Genomic DNA, 13,713 nt, shown 5'->3' with positions numbered 1-13,713 from the left:
CATGCCCATCCTCCTCTACTTTATATATGGGACGCCTACCACAGCATGGCGTGCCAAGCGGTGCCATGTCCACACCCGGGATCCGAACTGGAAAACCTCGGGCCACCAAAGTGGAATGTGCGAACTTAACCAGTGTGCCACCAGGCCAGCCCTATTTCTGATTTTTTACTCTTGTAAAACACTGCAGTGCACATATCCTCTATCATTTTCTCAGAAAAATTTAAGGAAGTAGAATTACTAACTCAAAGCACCTTCTGAAGCTCTTTGATAGCCATAACCAATGTGCTTTAAGAGAAGATAGGAGCCAGAAAGCCCGCCCACAGAGTTTTAAATTGTCCTTGTTTTTAGGGCTCATTGGTTGCTCGGAATTCAGAGATTTTAACAGGGATATTTTTTGTTTGTTTCGTTTTGCTGGATTTACACAAGAAGTCCAAACCTGGAGATTTTCCACAGGTAAAAGGCCTAACTAGAGGTGAGCTTCCCATGAGTGGCCTCCTACAGCAGTTTAAGGGAACATATCGAATTAGGGAACCCATAGCTCTTCTGCTTAAATTGGATGCTGGGCTGTTACTTACTGTAGACAGGGTGATTTTGCTTAAGTTTCCAATCAGACTAGTTTCTTAGAAGGATCATTAATGAAAACAAAGAAAAATCAAAGAGATCCAGGAAATCCAAGATTATAAGAACCAGAGAACCGAGAGGAAGAATTTGGAAATCAGTCCTGGGCCTGCTATAGACATGAATGCGTGCATTTCTCAAAATATGGAGTGCTCTGAAAGAAACTACAGTTATAATTTGATTTTTTTCTTTCTTCTTTCTAGGTATCTCATTCAGTTGCTAAACTTATATTAGTTAATTTCCACTGGCAAGTTGCAGAGATATTGGACAGGTAAGGTGTTTGGCGGGGTGGGGAGAGATGGCATCACCCATAGCTCCTCTCTCTGCCCATCCACCCAGTGGTGATTATTGTTCACATTTTAGAGAGTATATCCTTATAATGTGCATATTATGTTTTTAAAACACTGGATCATACGTATATCCTTTTTCTCTCAATATATGGTGAACATTTCCCAATGTTTTCAGCATATTCTTTCTACCCTAGTTTTATGGCTGGCACAGTATTCCATCATATAGATGTTCCATACTTTTTCCAAACCCCTGTTCTTGGACCGTAAAGTTAGTTCACAGTTTTTATGCCATTTTTAATTTGTAATTAGTACCCTTCTGGATAACACTTGCCAATATCTACAGTTACTTCTTTTGGATACTTCAAGTGAGGAATGTATCATATCACATACTACCTTCAGAAAGGGTTGGCCAATTTACCACACCTCCAGAACCAGAGCTGTTGGGGCACAGACCTTGGAGTCTCAAGATGTCTTGGAAGTTGTCAGGAGGAGGGATTTCTCCTCTTCCTGAATCCTCTGGGCAGATTTCCTATGCCCTACCCTGAGAGGCATGTGCTTCTGTCTAGCTCAGGGTTTCTCATCCTCAGTGCTCTTGATATTTTGGGCTAGATAACTCTGTTGTGGAGGAACTGTTCTGTGAATTGTAGGAGGTTTGGCAGAATCCCTGGGTTCTACCTTTTAGAAGTCAGCAGCAGTAGCACCCCCAAGTCCTTGAAATCAAGACTGTCTCCAAATATTGCCAGATAACTCCTGCAGAACAAAATTGCCCCTAGTGAGAAGCACCAGTCCCCACCCCTGCCCTTTCACACTCCAGTGAGTCTTCTTTTCTCTGTATGGTATGATTCCATTTATCTGTAGAGGAAGGTCATGCCCTTCCTTCTCCAGGCTAAACACAACTGGGATGGCCATACCATCTGCAGGAGCTCAGCCACTCAGGAAGGAGCAAATGCATTTTTCATTCACTCACTGCATTCTCACTCTCTATACTCAAGAGCTGAATACATTTAGATAGACTTTCAGAGGAACTTTCACTGTCTGAGCTACTGTTACTGCTACCCAAAACTCTGGGACTGCATATGTTCCAGCAATGGGGTATCTCTCACTGTCCAAACTCTAGCCTAACTTGGGAATATAGAAGCTTTGGATGGCTGAAGATATTAAGAATATTAGTGTGAGAAGTAGGAATAAAATAGTTAAATGAGGCATTCTAAGTGGAATAAGGAAGTAACATATGAAACATAGTTCTTCCCTGCTCAGATTCCTTATATCTTGGTTATGTGTTTTCCTGGGCTTTGTGTGGCACTTTTATTGCTATATGAGAATTGTTTTTATTTTTAAATATATTTGTGCCATACAAGCAAACACTCTTAAGTGTCCACCCAAAGAAGAAACCCTCTGACCTTTACTCTGAGGCTTCTGGCAGCAATTCTCACCTGCCCACACCCCCTTCCTTCCTCTCTAAGACAACCAGTATCTTGAATTGGGTGTTGATCATTTTCTTATTTATTCTTAAATTATATATCTTTTAGTTTTGTACGTTTTTAGAACTTTACAGACATGGGATTATGTTGTATGTGTTTTTCAACTTTATAAATGAACAAGGGGCTGGCCCAGTGACGTAGTGGTGAAGTTCGCGTGCTCATTGGCAGCTGGGATTCACAGGTTTGGATCCCAGGTGCGGACCTACACACCATTCATCAAGCCATGCTGTGGCAGTGTCCCACAAGTAAAATAGAGGAAGATTGGCATGGATGTTAGCTCTGGGCCAATCTTCCTCACCAGAAAAATAAATTAACAAGGTTGCATTTTACAACATCCTATCCTTCTGTGAAAAACCATTTGTGAGTTTTTAGTTTTTGCTGTTAAAAATAATGCAGCTCTGGGGTTGGCCCTGTGGCCGAGTGATTAAGTTCAAGCACTCCGCTTTGGTGGTCCAGGGTTTCACTGGTTCGGATCCTGGGCACGGACATGGCACTGCTCATCAGGCTACATTGAGGCGGCATCCCACATGCCACAACTAGAAGGACTTACGACTAAAATATACAACTGTGTACTGGGGGGATTTGGGGAGAAAAGGGGGAAAAATAAATAGTAAATAATGTAGCTCTGAAAACTCTTGTACCTGACTCCTAGAGTCATGTAATTTTTCTAGGGTTAAGTGTAGAAAATGAATTGCTGGGCTGTAGGCTGTGCATTTCTTCAGCTTTACTAGATAATGCCAAAATGTTTTCCGAAGTGATTGTACCATGTTACGTGCCCACCAGTGGTGTGTGAGTGATCTTGATACTGTTAGACTTAAAGTTTTACAATCCAATGGGTGTCAATGGCATCTAATTGTTTTTAACTTCAATATCCCAGATTATCTAGGAAGCTGAGCATCTTTTCATATGTTTAATGGCCGTTTATGCTTCCTCTTTTGTGAAATGCCTATTCTGTCTTTTGCCCATTTTTTTTTTATTTTGTCTTTTCAAATGGACTTTTAGGAATTTTTGTTTTATTTATTCTGAATATCAGTCCTTTGTTAGTTACATGTGTGTTGAATTATCTTCCAGTTTATAGTTTGGCTTTTCACTTTATGGTATCTTCTGATGAACTAAAGTTCTTAAATATAGCAGAATTTGTCAGAGTTTTTCTTCATGCTTTGCATTTTCTGTGTCTTAAGATACCTTTCCTTATTCTGAAGACATAGAGATATTTGCCTATATTTCCAGGAAGAGATTTAAAGCAGATGTTGTCCTCCATAAGTATTTTTCTTACAGTTCATTGCCTTTGAGGCAGGGTTACTATCCGCATGCCACTTGAGAGCTAAAAAATTGGAAGAGAAAAAAATATTTTTACTTAGGTAAAAAGAAGCTTGGTTCTGTGAGAAGGTAATTTAGAAACAAAGATACTTTAGTGCGACCACATCATGTGTTGGTTTCTTCTGTTTTTGTTCAGAGGTAAAAATATTTGTCTTCAGTTTCTGATTCCCTTTATTTCTGCTTTTTGCTTTGTAGATACAAGTCTAATTCTGCTCAGCTGCTCGTTGAGGCTCGAGTTCAGCCCAATCCATCGAAACATGTGAGTGTTTCCTGCGGGAGTAAGGCTTCCCTGATGCACATGGCTCTTGCTATGGTTCACCGTGTTATTGAAAACCATCTTGCTTTGCTTATAGTGCAACATGCCTAAAATATTTGTTCCAATATAGGCCTGAATCTTCCATTTCCATTGTAGTTTGAAAAGTTTCCTCATAGATGAAGAGTAACTCTTTGCCAGTCCTAGGGCCCTCTCCAGCTTCACCTTCCTCTTTGCACTTATGGACAGCCTGCACTCCATTCCTGCTGGGTTCCTTGGTGTTCTCAAGCTCATTGCATATCTCTTCGACTTTGCTTGTGCCTTCCCTGGCCTGCAGTGTCCAGACCCTGTCCTCATCTTTGCTGTTGGAAAGGAACTCTCCTTTAAAGACCCCAATCCAAGCCATTTCTCACAAAGCCTGTCTCCTGTGATCACTCTCTTCCAAACTCCTCTAGTTATATCTTTAAACCTTTACATATATGTTGTAGTGATTTGCTCATCTTTTTGGCTCCCCTACCAAACTGTAAGTGCTGTAAGAATAGGAACTGTATATTATAATGCATAGCAATTTCCTGTGTATCTAGGAGTTCAACAAACATTTGTCAGATGAATGAGGGCCCTGTTGAGAGAGCTCTCAGGAGGGAAGAATTGGGGCTCAGATCACAACATAACTTCTGCAGCCTCTTAGGAGAAAATTTCCAGGAGAATGCTTTATGGTCCTTTTCCTCAAATTGTTTTTTGTATTCCCAGTAAACTAACAAGAACCTAATATAAACTTGTAGTGGACTTTTCCATTGGTTTGTGGTTTTGGCCAGGGCCCCCATATTGTCTGTGTCCCAGTTTGTGTAGCATGGCGTGAATTCTGAAGTCCAAGCTGTACAGTTATCTGCCCCCATCCTAGAAGTTTCTTCCCTAGTAGGAGCCTTCCTCGTCCCTCTAAATTAATTGTATGTGACATCTCTTCAGTGTATTAAGGATGAGTTATAATTTGGTAAAAGCTGTGATAGTTAGAGTTTTGGCCATATTGATATGGGAAAATCAGCGTCTTTGACAAGTAAAACTGCAGTGTGGGCTGTTAGGAGCTTTACACACTCAGCCTCTAAGAACTTTATGACTGGATTGTAGTACTTGTTGAGGGGCAACTCTGTGCTGTGCTAAGACAGGGTTTATGAAAGAAACTCAACAGCTTCTAAAAGAAGAAGGTGAACTGAATGACCATGAAGGACCTTGGCAATTCTGAAATCCTGGGCTTTTCAGTCTAACATTATAAACTACTGTAAGTTCTCATTTCAGCCTCTCTGAATCCTAGTGATTCTGCAAGCCAAGCTCAGGTGCCACCTCCTTTAGGAAGCCTTCCTGATACATGCTTTCAGCTCAGAACTCTTGGGACTGGCAGAGTCCACACATTGCAGTTGAGTTCTGACGCTTGTTGTAGGATCAGGATTGCCTCCCAGCAACTAGCTGCATGAGGTGCCTCTGTGCCTTTCCAGGACCTGAAGGCTCCTCTTTGACTCATGGCTCTGCCTCTCCCCAGGTCCCCACAGCCCATCCACCTCATCACTGCGCAGTGTGTATGCAGTTTGTGCGGAAGGAAAACCTACTCTCTCTGGCCTGTCAGCACCAGTTTTGCCGCAGCTGCTGGGAGCAGCATTGCTCAGTACTTGTCAAGGACGGCGTGGGTGTGGGTGAGTCTCCCGTAGAATTTATACAAGGCTGGCATGAAGTATTTATCTTTGACTCTGCTCTTTCAAGTACTCCAATCAACTGAGTGTTTTCTTCTGAGCCTGATTGAGGGTTTTATTGTCATAGCCACTGGTCTCCACAAACACATCAGTCTGAACAGTGGCAAAGTTTTTCCTAGTCTTGAACAAAATGAGAAAATTTAGGTTATTGTTTGGACATATATGTGTGTATTGGTGTGCATGCAGGCTACCTTTTGGGAGAACTGTCCTTTAAGCTATCTATCCTATCTTGATTTTCCAAGGGGCAGCCATAACTCAAACACCCAGAGAGTTTGCTGCTATTTAGATAACATAGCACAAATCAGATTTGCTGATTGGTTACAGGAGTATTTGTTATACTGTGACTTGATGATATTGAAACTAAATTAACATCACATTAATTGTATCTGCCAAATCTCATTGTGTTAATGGTAATCACTTGCACATAGTATTAAACATCACAAAACTGAATTGTTAGCCAAGAACTCTATAGGGTTTTTTAAGTGACCATTGTTTTTCAGTAGTGCTATTTGTGATATATATGTAATTTGGAATTATATTTTAGTTGCATCACTGTGCAAATATATTAATTTTGCTCTTCTTTGAATAAATTTGTTGCTTCAAGTGTTTCCTATGTGGAATCTGATTTGTTGGTTGAACACAGTGGACAAGTATATTATTGTTGTGTCTTCCGCAATATGGTTGTCCATCGGGTTGTCTTTGTTCAACAGGAGTCTCTTGCATGGCTCAGGACTGCCCACTCCGGACACCAGAGGACTTCGTGTTTCCATTGCTGCCCAATGAAGAATTGAGAGACAAATATAGGCGCTACCTCTTCAGGGACTATGTGGAAGTATGACCAGCCCCTGTTGTTATGCCTTCTGTCTTCCTGGGCCTACTTTCCATCAGAGGCTCACCACAGTTACTTTATAGACTAGGCTGCCATTAGGTGCTGTCGTTTGAAGAAAGAACTCCATGGCTTTAAAAAAGTTTGAAAGGGGCTGGCCCCATGGCCTAGTGGTTAAGTTCGGCACTTAACTGCTTCGGCGGCACGGGTTTGGTTCCGGGGTGAGGACCTATACCACTTGTTGGTGGCCATGCTGTGGTGGTGACCCATATAGAAAATAGAGAAAGATTGGCATGATGTTAGCTTAGGGCGAATCATCCTGAGCAAAAGAAGAAAGTTTAAAAACCACTTGAGTGGTAGTGAAGAACACAGGCCCTGGAGTCAGGCAGACAATTGTGTGAACCCCAGGTCTGTTACTTCCTTGCTGTGTAACCTTTGACCTATTATTTTACCTTTATGAGCGTTGGTTTTCTCTTGTAGAATGGTCTGGCATCCCCACCTTGAACACAGTTGCTTAAACAAGCTGTTGTATGTCAGGGGATGAACACAGTCAGGCTTATCTCAAGAGTTGCTGTTTCACTTGGTTCACTGTGTGATTCAGCATGGAGAAGGGGTATTGCTTCTTGTTCAGTTTGAAAACTTGTCCAGGATTCCAGCATGGTCAGTTTTGGAGTCCTTCGCTATTGGGCTACCTGTTCAGGCTTGTTGGTTCCATGCAGCATAGTTTTCATCTTTGTCTTTTATGCCTAAGCTTATTGGATTGATTGATGGTCGGGGTCTTCTCATGCACATGCTGCAGGGTAAACAGAATGCCTTGTTCCTTGTGCTTTTTGCTGCCTTTGGTAGATGCCTGAGGGTCCCTGAGCCCCTCAGTGTCTTATGCACAGCTGATAGGGCTGTGTTCCTTTACAGCCCTGCTCCCTGTGTATTTGTATTTCACAAATACAATTCTGCGTTCCATTTTGTAATCTAACCTTAGATCATTCTGGTGAGTTGCTGCCTAGTTTAAGCTAAATATTCAAAGAGCCCCTTGATATGTCATCAGCTGGAAGAACAGAAGGCTTTTGAGCATACAGAGAGGTCTGATTTGGAGGCAGCTGCTAGCAGATGTCCTCATTGTTTCCCCTTGGTGTGTTCACAGAGTCATTACCAGCTCCAGCTGTGCCCTGGTGCAGACTGCCCCATGGTTATCCGGGTACAGGAGCCCAGAGCTCGCCGAGTACAGTGCAATCGGTGCAACGAGGTCTTCTGGTAAGAATGAGTGTGGGTGCTGAGCAGCCCTGGGCTCCTGGCTTCTCCAAAGCACCACTGCTCTTGCTTTGTGTGAGAATGGGGTTGGAAGAGACAGGGTCTTTGAGCCAGAAGAGCAGCTCTGCTCCAAGTGGGCAGGGTTTGTACCTAGCATTCATGTTCCATGAGATGTTTGATAATGCTCAGTCTGGAGACAAGAAAGTGGCAGAGATTCTTAGAGAATGTGCTATGTTTTATGCTACTAAGACTCATGGCCCAGAGACTGTGTGTGTGTCTCAGTGGGTGTGTATCTACCTACACACATAATTCGCATATTACTATATGAAAGCTACAACCTTCAGCATTTTAATTTTTCTCTATCTTGGCTTTTCTCAGCTAATTTTATAACACTATAATTCATAAATGTAGTTTACATCTACTTGGGGTTTACTCCATTCAGTAAATATGATGAGAATAGTTAAAGTGTACTGAAGGCTTACTAGGGGGAAGGCACTATTCTGATCACTTTACCTTCATTATCACAACTGCTGTGTATGATTGATACTGTTGTTACCCTTATGTTGTAGGTGAGGAAATCTAGGTGCAAGGTAATGGCTGAGTCATAATTTAAGTCCCGATCTGTCCCCCAATCATGCCTCCTGAAAGGTTCATGGTGGGCCTTCAGAGAAACTACATGGAAAATGTGGTGTGTATGCATACATGCCTGCCTTTCAAGACATTGTTGAGGAAATTTGTAGCTTGCCGAAGGTTAAGAACTGCTAATGTAGTTGCTCTCCATCCTTTGTGTCCCACGTTATGAACTTCTTTCCACGTGGGTTGTGTTAGGCTATCTATTATCCACCAAGTTATGTTGGCTTAGGCAAAAGAGAAATTAAAAACATGGGAGCCTAGCCTGATGAGTGTTGGAGTGTTTTTCTTTTCTGATTTTAATTTTCAAGCATTGTCACATGTAACATGCCCCTACAGATTGCCTTTGTGCATGCTGTGTGCACATATGGCTAGGAGATAAGCCAAGGCTCCCAGAAGTGGATGTTGGTCCTGCCTTGGGTCTGATTTGAAGGATCTTTCTCACCATGCCCTTTTGAGAGGCTAAGCTCTAAATTTGACATCTTTTCAGGAAGACCTGACACTACACAAGATATTTAAAACAGAAACATTTCATTGGGTTTATTGAGAGTATGTCTCAGAAGGGCTTAGGTTGAAGAGAAGTTCACATTGTATTTCAGTATAATCCTAGGTAAGTAAAGGTCCCACAGGCCTTGAGAAATGACTTTACCTCTTTGAAAATCTCTAATTCAGGATCTATTGGCTTGGACAGAAGTAAAATTAAAAATACAGGACTCTTGCCTAATGATTATTTGACTGTTTTTCTTTTCTGTTTTTAAGTTTCAAGTGTCGTCAGATGTATCATGCTCCCACAGACTGTGCCACAATCCGAAAATGGCTCACAAAGTGTGCAGATGACTCTGAAACAGCCAACTACATTAGTGCTCACACTAAAGACGTAAGGACTGTATCTTAACCTGTCATGGATCTGCCCCCTTTAGTGCTGCCTAGGGCCTTACCCAGGAGATTTGCCATGTGAAAGCAGAACACCCTTGCTGGAGGCTGCAGACCCTTCTTGCTCAGACTTGGCAGAGTTTGCAGCAGTTTATCATAGTATGCATTGGGTACATTTATTTTAATAAAATGCTGAAATGCCTGGAAAGGTTTGACCCAAAAGGGAGTTAAGTAAAATAAAACTAGGTTTTATTGAATGCCTCCCAGGCTTTAACAGACCTGGAGAGAGGTGATTGATAGCCACACCTAATAAATAATAAGGCTTTAATGCAAGCCCAGGCCTGCCCAGTTCTCATTCTGAGATGACTTCCCATGGGACAGCATGGCCTGCAGCCCCTTGAGCCCTGGATGACTTGGTATCCAAGGTTGTACCCTATGCTGCCTTGGGTGTGCTAAGTTGATGTACTCATAACCACAGCTGTGACCATGGCATCATTAAGCATAGTCTGTTTCATGGCAGTGAGAGAGCACAGCATCAGACTTGTCTTTGCATTGCTGCTTGGGTTGCTGGTATCTCTCAAATAAGAGCAAGCGAGCCTCAGAGGTTGTTTCCTTGCCCTCTTTTGGAAGCAGAAGTCCAGGCAAGCTGCCCAGGACTTAGTCCAGTGTGGCAGCTCTTGTGCTGCTTTGGCATTCCTCTCAAGCAGGCAGGCTTTCTGCTGACTCAGCTTGTGCTTAATCTGAGCCGCCTTGTGGCAGAAACAGATGGTGGGAGACTTAGTGGGGCTCAGCTGGTGCTTGGAATGTTTCAGAGCCAAACATGCTGACCTCATTTCCTTGAATTGCTGTTCCAGCCTCAGCGACCTGCCACATTTAAGTGAGATGCTCCTACCCAGGAGTGCTCGCACAATGAGCTACTGGGCACGGGTGCCAGGAGCTTTGTGTAATTTGTCTTAGAACCAGCCTGATGGTGTGTGAGCCTAACGGCACCCTTCTGTCTCCTCAGTGTCCCAAGTGCAACATCTGCATTGAGAAGAATGGAGGCTGCAATCACATGGTGAGCAGAAGCCTGTACCCTTTGCATATGTGACATGGAGCCTTTGGTCACCGTGCCCTTAACTTGTTCTCTTCTGTTTCCCTCTGACAGCAATGCTCCAAGTGTAAACACGGTGAGTCCTAGGCTTGGTGCACAAGGCCCAGTGGCACAGTCTGTGTTTCTTGTGCATGGGTCTCCATTGCTTATTTATTGACTACTTTTTTAGTAAAGTGACAAAAAAACTGCCCCCTCAGTCCCTTATAATCATAATAACAGCATAAAGCAGCTCTTGATTATTTATTTATTTATTTATTATTTTTGGTCCCTCTTATAATACCACTGCCATCTTGCTGATACATGTAGTCAGAAGTCAAGGCTGGGATGACTCAGACCCTCATGATGCTCAGTCATCCAAGCAGAAGATTTTTAGCGTGTTCTTTTTATTTTTGCCAAGGCAGGTAAATATCATTGAGCTTATCTGTGCTACCTTAAAGGTACCTTTTAGAGCAGGCTGTACACAGTTTTACCAGAGGTAGTAAAATAGTTTTCCTTTGAGATTTTCTAAAGTTTCCAGAGGGGTTTTGACTTGACCTTTCAAGCTTCCTTCATCTTTCAGGAGTGGGTTACATAGAACCTATTGGTGTTTTCCTTTCCTTCCTACCAGATCAAGTAAAGAAATAAAATTCCTTCAAGTAGAAAATATTTCCAGATGGGTAGGTTTCCTACACAGCTGCTTAAGTGCTGACCAGGAGGCCCTGAGAGTTTCTTTCTTTAAGGGCCCATCTAATGCTATTCCTGTGTTTTCCCAGGAACCGACATAATCAGAGTGGACATGGCAAAGTCTCAGAAGGGAACAGTGACTCTGAAGGGTAGAATGAAGATAGACCAAGGGTAGTGGCATATTTCCTCAGTGGTATCCCACTTTATCTTTCTCTCTGTGTTTGAGTGAAAGGGATGTGTGCCAGCCACTTAGAATAGTGCCTAAGACACACATACAGTTTAAAAGAGAGATGACAAAGTGAACACCACAGTATTTACCACATTCCTACTACCTAGGAACTCCTTTGTATATCCCTTTTCAGTCATAGTCTCCCCATCTCTCACCACCCAGAGTTAACTATCATCCTTGCATTGCTATATGATTTTACCACCTATATGGGCAATCCTAAGCAATGAAGTAGTATTTAAAACAATAGCAAACACAACCTAGCTGATTAAGAAGAGATCAGTATTGCCACTGTTGAATGAAGGCTCTCAGGAGAAGAGAGGTGAATGACTTCTGAGTCTCTGGTTTTGGCTTTAGCTTCTCAAAATTTTACAGGAGTCCCTTTTGGGAAGTAAGTGAGCCAACTTATGGGAGTGAATCCTGGGAACCAGGTGTATCACTGTCAGGGTCTTTGGCAGAGACAGAATATAGATCAGGTACTGGACATCTAACAGGACTATGGTTGGCGCCTCTCCACTAGACCACTATTAATTGTTCGGCTATATAGCATCCATGGGGGATCCTTTTTTTCCCTTTCCTTCCTCAGTGCAGAAGCAGAGTCATAATTCTAAGTATGAAGTATTGGGTAGCTGTACGTTTTATAGAAATTTGCTTTTTTTAAAAAAGAAGAAAAAGGGAAAAAGCCTTTATTCCCAGCTTCATGTACAAAATCTTCCTAGGACAGGTATTGTGAGGGTGGGAGGTAGTCAAGGGGGCAAATGTCTGTCTTAATGACCTAGTGGGACTCAGCTGGACAAATTTCTGCTTCTCACAGTGGCATTGACACATCAGGCTAGTGGTCTTACACAGGCAGCATCTGCCTGTGTTGGATTAAAAAGGCATAAAGCATATGTGCTCATGGAACTGAGACTCTCCATAGGCAGTTATTCTGATCAACCAGGACAGGCTACAGGGACAGTGGGATGTGACAGGTTTGAGAGGTGCACATTCCCCCTGAAAAGAGGCACCCTTGGGAAGTTCTGGTCAGGTGACACCCCCCTGGATCAGAATTGGTCTGTCCCACTGCTTTGCCTATGCCTTTAGAGGACTGTGGGCTTGTCTCATGGGTGTAAATGCCTCTTTCTGTTCTGCAGACTTCTGCTGGATGTGTCTAGGAGATTGGAAGACCCATGGCAGCGAGTACTATGAGTGCAGTCGGTACAAGGAGAACCCTGACATTGTCAACCAGAGTCAGCAGGCCCAGGCCAGGGAGGCCCTCAAGAAGTACTTGTTCTACTTTGAAAGGGTAGGTGTCATCCTCTGTAGCTGCTCCTCGAGGGTGGGCTTCTTCCACTTGGCATGCTGAGGTGAAATTCCCAGTGACTGGTAGCCAGAGCCAGCATATGCACACAGAAGTTAGGGAAGGGAGCTTCTGCTGTGGCCCTGGGTGATGCCTCCATAGCTATGGCTTTTAGGCTCCATAGGGCAGCCACAGCTGACAAAGGAAGGACATGGTGCTTACCTTGTTTGAATAATGGATTGAAGGACAATGAAGGACCATTAGACAGTCTTTTCCATCCAATGTCATCTTAATAGAGGGCGTTTCCTCCTAGGGAGACCCTTCAGAAGCCACAGAGCATGGCTCATTTGGTTTCTAAATAGAGTATACCAGTGGGTATCTAGCTTTGCTTAGTTCTCAGGCCTGGAACCCTGTTGCCCCAGAGGGTAGAGTGATCTGGCAGGCAGACAGCTGCTCTGGACAGAGTTAGTAGTGTGGACTGAGAAAGTGCCCTCTCCTGCACTCTCAAGGAGACACAGTCCCTCATAAGTTAGATGAGGCTTTGGCCATGCCCTGTCAGCCAAGGTGTCTGTCTGGAACTCCTTTGTGGTCCTCTGCGTCTTCCTGGGACTCCTGCAGCTTTCTCCTTCCTGTGTACCCTGCAGTGGGAAAACCACAATAAGAGCTTGCAGCTGGAGGCGCAGACATACCAGCGGATTCATGAAAAGATTCAGGAGAGGGTCATGAATAATTTGGGGACGTGGATCGACTGGCAGTACCTACAGAACGCTGCCAAGCTCTTGGCCAAGGTCTGTAACCTCACTCTTCCAGTCCCTGGTTCAGTGCCTGGCCTTGTCAGGTTCAGACCTCTGAGGATGGGAGGCTCTGTAGGGGGCAAGGGGATTCAGCACATGTGCAGCCCTGCATGCTTCTGCTTATGGGTCCACATTTCCTTGGGCTGTGCCCACTGAAGACCCAGTCCTGTGCTGGATGTATGGGGGATTTCCAAGAAGAGTTCTCCACTGCCTCTGCCTGCAGGGAAGGAACTGCTGGGAAAACTAGAGCCCTTTTCTTCTTTTGTCCCATCCATGCATCACTCAAAGGAAAATAAGAGATTGTCTGTGAATAAGTATTGAGATAGATGTGTGGACTCTGATGTCTGACTCAAGGGAAGAGCCACTGAGGCAGCTGC

General features: G+C 43.5%; 1 protein-coding gene across 3 annotated transcripts in view; it reads left to right on the top strand.

Moving 5' to 3' along the window:
* ARIH2 (ariadne RBR E3 ubiquitin protein ligase 2) overlaps positions 1–13,713 on the top strand; it is a 49,442-nt gene that overhangs the window by 31,653 nt on the left and 4,076 nt on the right. For all 3 annotated transcript variants that reach the window (XM_046665442.1, XM_046665439.1, XM_046665450.1), the window contains 10 exons: positions 822–889; positions 3,905–3,968; positions 5,497–5,647; positions 6,415–6,536; positions 7,672–7,781; positions 9,168–9,285; positions 10,288–10,338; positions 10,429–10,450; positions 12,397–12,548; positions 13,187–13,330. In XM_046665442.1, the coding sequence (XP_046521398.1) occupies positions 822–889; positions 3,905–3,968; positions 5,497–5,647; positions 6,415–6,536; positions 7,672–7,781; positions 9,168–9,285; positions 10,288–10,338; positions 10,429–10,450; positions 12,397–12,548; positions 13,187–13,330 (1,002 nt within the window). The remainder of the gene's footprint in view (positions 1–821; positions 890–3,904; positions 3,969–5,496; positions 5,648–6,414; positions 6,537–7,671; positions 7,782–9,167; positions 9,286–10,287; positions 10,339–10,428; positions 10,451–12,396; positions 12,549–13,186; positions 13,331–13,713) is intronic.

The sequence above is a fragment of the Equus quagga genome, chromosome 1 (genome assembly GCF_021613505.1).
Source record: "Equus quagga isolate Etosha38 chromosome 1, UCLA_HA_Equagga_1.0, whole genome shotgun sequence".
NCBI classification, from domain to species: Eukaryota; Metazoa; Chordata; class Mammalia; order Perissodactyla; family Equidae; genus Equus; species Equus quagga.
This window is presented reverse-complemented; position numbering and strand designations above follow the sequence as displayed.